Source organism: Chrysochloris asiatica, unplaced genomic scaffold, assembly GCF_000296735.1.
Source record: "Chrysochloris asiatica unplaced genomic scaffold, ChrAsi1.0 scaffold00034, whole genome shotgun sequence".
Classification (NCBI taxonomy): Eukaryota; Metazoa; Chordata; class Mammalia; order Afrosoricida; family Chrysochloridae; genus Chrysochloris; species Chrysochloris asiatica.
The window spans coordinates 17,575,814-17,580,467 of NW_006408552.1; the positions used below are offsets into that span (position 1 = coordinate 17,575,814).

At 50.2% G+C, this 4,654-nt stretch overlaps 1 protein-coding gene across 2 annotated transcripts in view; it reads left to right on the top strand.

Moving 5' to 3' along the window:
• Window positions 1–6: 6 nt before the first annotated feature.
• Window positions 7–4,654, top strand: part of GNA12 (guanine nucleotide binding protein (G protein) alpha 12) — an 83,374-nt gene continuing 78,726 nt past the window's right edge. The window contains exon 1 of one of the 2 annotated variants that reach the window (XM_006859783.1): window positions 7–206. In XM_006859783.1, coding sequence (XP_006859845.1) covers window positions 126–206 — 81 coding nt within the window. In that variant the 5' untranslated portion in view covers window positions 7–125. The remainder of the gene's footprint in view (window positions 207–4,654) is intronic. The other variant, XM_006859784.1, reaches the window with a different exon arrangement.

The following is a 4,654-nucleotide window of genomic DNA, read 5'->3' on the forward strand; positions in this document are numbered from 1 at the left end:
AGGCGCGGAGGCGCAGCCGCGACATCGACGCGCTGCTGGCCCGGGAGCGGCGCGCCGTGCGGCGGCTGGTCAAAGTGCTGCTGCTGGGCGCCGGCGAGAGCGGCAAGTCCACCTTCCTCAAGCAGATGCGCATCATCCACGGCCGCGAGTTCGATCAGAAGGCGCTGCTCGAGTTCCGGGACACCATCTTCGACAACGTCCTCAAGGTGCGCCCGCGCCGCACACCTGCCGGCAGGTAGAGCAGGTCGAGGGGGGTCTGGGGCGCTGTTGCCTCCCCGCACTCCTGCCGGCAGGTACGGGGGGTTCTCGGGGTACCACTGCCACTTCACACACCTTCCGACACGTAGGGGGACCCCAGGACAACTTTGCACACCTACCGGCAGGCACGGGGAACCCACAAACATCCTGCACACCTGCCAACAGGTACTGGGGGCCTGAGGCGCCCCAGTCACCCTGTGAACACCTGTCTGCACTTAGGACACCCCAGGGTGCCCCTGCCACCCCACACACTTGTCAGCAGGTCCCAGGAGACTCTTACACATCACACACCTGCTGACAAGTGTGGGAGGCATGAGGCACCTCTGTCACTCACACACCTACTGGCATGTAATGCACGGTGGGGGCCCTGGCATCCCTTCCACACGGCACACCCGCTAGCAGGCACAGGGACCTTGGGACACCCCTAGTCCACACATCTCCTGTCACGTATGGAGAACTCAGAGCACCCTTGCCACCCCACACATCTGCCTGCAGGTAAGGGGACCCTAGGGTACTCTGCCACCCTGCACACCTGCCAGCAGATACAGGGGATTTGGGGTACCCCTTCCATCTTGTACACCTGCTGGCAGGTAGGGGAACCCTGGATACATTCTGCTTCATCACTTCCACCCCTGCACACTTGTCAGCAGTTAAAAGTAGGTAGGGGAACCCCAGTGGTGCCCCTTCTGCCCCTACATACTTGTTGGAAGGTAGAGGAACTCCAGGGATACCCCTTTTGTCCTATACCTGTTGACAGTCCTCCTGGGTCTCCTTATCACAGATTGCCCCAGTCCAATGACCCCTGGAGCATTCTGAGGAAACATTGGGGTCCCCATAATATTCCCCTCTCACCTGACCTCACTGCCCCTTGCTTTTCTCCTGTTCCCTTTCCCTGGTACCTGGGATTGGTGGGCGTGGTGCAGTCAATCAACTTCTGGGGACTCAGTATGGAAAAAGCCGGGTAGGAAGGAATCGCTGTGGGGAGGGGGCTGCAGGGTCACATCTGGAAGGTCCCCTTCCAGCTTCCTGGGGTGGGAAGTAACACTTAACCTGTCCATCGGAGACATTCTCAAAAGCAGTATCAATCACAAGGGGAGCCAACCTCAAGTTTCAATCTAGACTTTTCAGTCATATACAACAATACGATTGCCTGACAACAGGGTAATGGACTTCCATAGTGGTCATTTCACTGTCTTGTTTCACCTATACTCCTTCTTTCTGTTCCCACACTTTTGTTTTGAAGCAAATTGCAGACATCATGTCATTTCATTAGGAAATAATTTCGCATGTATCTCCAAAAGTGAAGGACTGGCTTTAAAAATAGAATTAGTATCAAATGGAAAAAAACTACCAACTCCTTGACCTCAGAAATCCTATACAGGGCAGCTGTAAGTCGGTACCACTCAATGGCACTTAACAACAACAACAGAGGGGCATTCCTGGGTGGGACAAATAGTTAAATGCTGGGTGATGAGCTGAAAGGTGGGCAGTTGGAAGCCTCTGCTTCTGAAAGCTCACAATCTTGAAAACCCCGTGGAGCACTTCTCCTTTGCACACTTGGAGTCCTCCTGAGTCAGGGTCTACCCAACAGCAGCAAACAGCAAAGCCAAGTCCACTGCCTTTGAGGTGATCCTGACTCACAGCGACCTTGTAGGACAAGAACTGCCCCATCGGGTTTCCAAAGCTGCCTTCTTTAGGGAAACAGAGACTGCCTCATCTTTCTTCCATGGAGTGACTGTTGGCTTGGAACCACCATCCTTTAGGAGTTCAATGCTTAACCCACTGCACAGCCAGGACTCCTTAGCTCTTGTCGACGCCTATAAAAACCTATTGCTGCTGAGTTGATCAGACTCCCAATGACCCTGTAGGATAGAATTGCCCCATAGGGTTTCTTTCTGGAAGCAGACTATCTCATCTTTTTCCCTGAGATTTCCTCTGTTGCTGCGTAGTCATTTGAGTTGTTTATTTGAACCAAGATGCAAAGAAAAGTCTGACATTACCTTCAGCATAGCTCCTAAATTGCTGAGTGAGCACCAGCACAACTTCCATGTTTTCTTCCCCTCTGTTATCTGCAATGTATTTGTGGGAGAAACGGCTGAGTCTGTTTTCTAGGCTCTGTCTATGGGAAACTATGCTGACAGCCCCAAAGAAGGAAATTGGGAGAAGTGGGGCAGCTAGAGTCTTGGTGTGGCGCTTTACAATAAGCGCTGGACTGCTTATAAGGCTGATGGTTCAAACCCACCAGCTGCTCCTTAGAAGCCCTTTACAGGGTCGCTGTGAGTCAAAACCGACTCGACGGCCCTTAACAACAGTGCCTATGAAGCACCTACAAAGAGCCAACTCCACTTTTCTTCTTTCTTTTCTTCACTTTCCTATCTTTACCCATTTCTCACCCCCTTACTCTTTCCCAAGCCCGTTTTGGGGAAGTTTGCACACTGTAGGTTTGAGAAGCCTTGTCTCAAAGCAACGGTAGCCGGAAATTTGTCATACCAGGAAGCCTGCCCAGATTCTGGATTTGATGGTGCCCAAGGGATTTAAAATTTAGCGTGTGTATACATGCACACACTCACACTAAAACAATGACCGGCATATTGTTGCTGATTTAGGACAATCCCACATGTGTCAGAGTAGAACTGTGTGTATTTCATATGGTTTTAATGGCTGTGTCCTTTCAGAAGCGGTTTGCCAGGCCTTTCTTCCGCAATACCTCTGGGTAGGTACCACCCCACTCAACACACTGCCATCAAGTCAAATCCAACTCAGAGCCACCCTATAGGAAAGGGTAACGTGGCCCACAGGGTTTCTGAGGCTATAAATCTTTACCGAAGCAAACCACCTCATTTTCCTCTTGTGGAGCAGCTGGGGGAGTCAAAGTACTGATCTTTCCATAGAAACGCTTAACTGCTACACCACTAGAGATCCTTGGAGCCAGCCAACATCTTAGCCTACTACCGTTGAATCGATTCTGCCTCTTAGTGACCCCGTAGGACGGCGTAGAACTGCTGCATAGGGTTTCCAAGGCTGTAAATCTTTACAGAAACTGACTGCCTCACACTTCTCCCCAGGACCTTTGAGTTAGCAGCCCCGTGCTCCTTTAATATGGTGGTGGTGGTGGTTATGTGCCGTGGAGTCGGAACCATCTCATAGTGACTCTGTACAGGGTTTCCGAGAATATGTTGTTGTTGTTGTTAAGTGCTGTCGAGTCGGTTCCGACCCATAGCGACCCTGTACAGGGTTTCCGAGGGTGTAAATCTTTACAGGAGTAGAAAGCCTCATCTTTCTCCCACGGCGTGGCTGGTAGTTTCGAACCGCTGACCTTAAGGTTCGCAGCCCAATTCATAACCACTACAGGGCTCTGTAAATATAGCAAAGGGGGTATGGTTCCTTAACTTCATGCACCAGAACCCAACGGAGCCCGGGATGCAGGAACCATGGCTCCTAGATTTCCAGACCTGCCTTCTCCAGCATTGCCTCACGGGTCTTGCACTCACTATAGTTGTTATTGGAATATTTCGCTTTTAATGCAGTAGTTCTTTTAGGGTACCGCCTGGATGCAAGTCATGTGAATGAGAACACACCCTTCTCTTTTCACCTCTTTCAAAAGGCTCTCTCTGAGTCAGTGTGCTGGCTAGATACTTAAGGAGCTCTGAAGGCTTCATGCCCAGTGTGATTCACGGGTTTAGAAATCCCCTCATCTTCTGGGGTAAAGTGCATCCAATTGTTGGACTTCTCACTGCTCTGCCCAGAAGCCTGGTTTTCTTGCAGCTTTTCTCACTCTCAGAGCTAAAACTCCACTGGCAGAAAGGCAGTTCTGTTACGAATAAATCCGCTGTGCACTTTCATTGGACAGGTTTCTATGAGTACGTAAGTTTTCATTTCTCTAGGATAAATGCCCACAAGTGTATTTGCTAGGTTGCTAGGTAGTTGCTTGTTTAGCTTTATAAAAAACTGCCAGACTGTTTCCTAAGTGGCCTTGTTGTTGTTGTCAGGTGCTGTTGGGTCAGTTCTGACTCAAAAGCATCAGGAATGAGCCACTGCCCAATCCTGGGCCCTCTTCACCATTGTTGCAGCCACTGTGTCGGTCCGTCTCACTGAGGGTCTTCCTCCTCTTCACTGACTCTCTACTTTACCAAGAATGATGTCCTCCATAGGGACTGGTCCCTCCTGACAACAAGTTCAAAGTACGTGGTACAAAATTTCACCATCCTAGCTTCTAAAGAGCATTTTGGGTATAGCTCTTACAAGACAGTCTTATACCAAGATGATGGCTGTACCATTTTACATACCAACCAGCCTTGTCCGAGTGGCTCAGTTTCTCTGTATACTTGCCAGCATTTGGTGGTGTTTTTTTAAGGTTTTTATTGTGGATTGAGTGAAAGTTTTCAGGGCACATCAT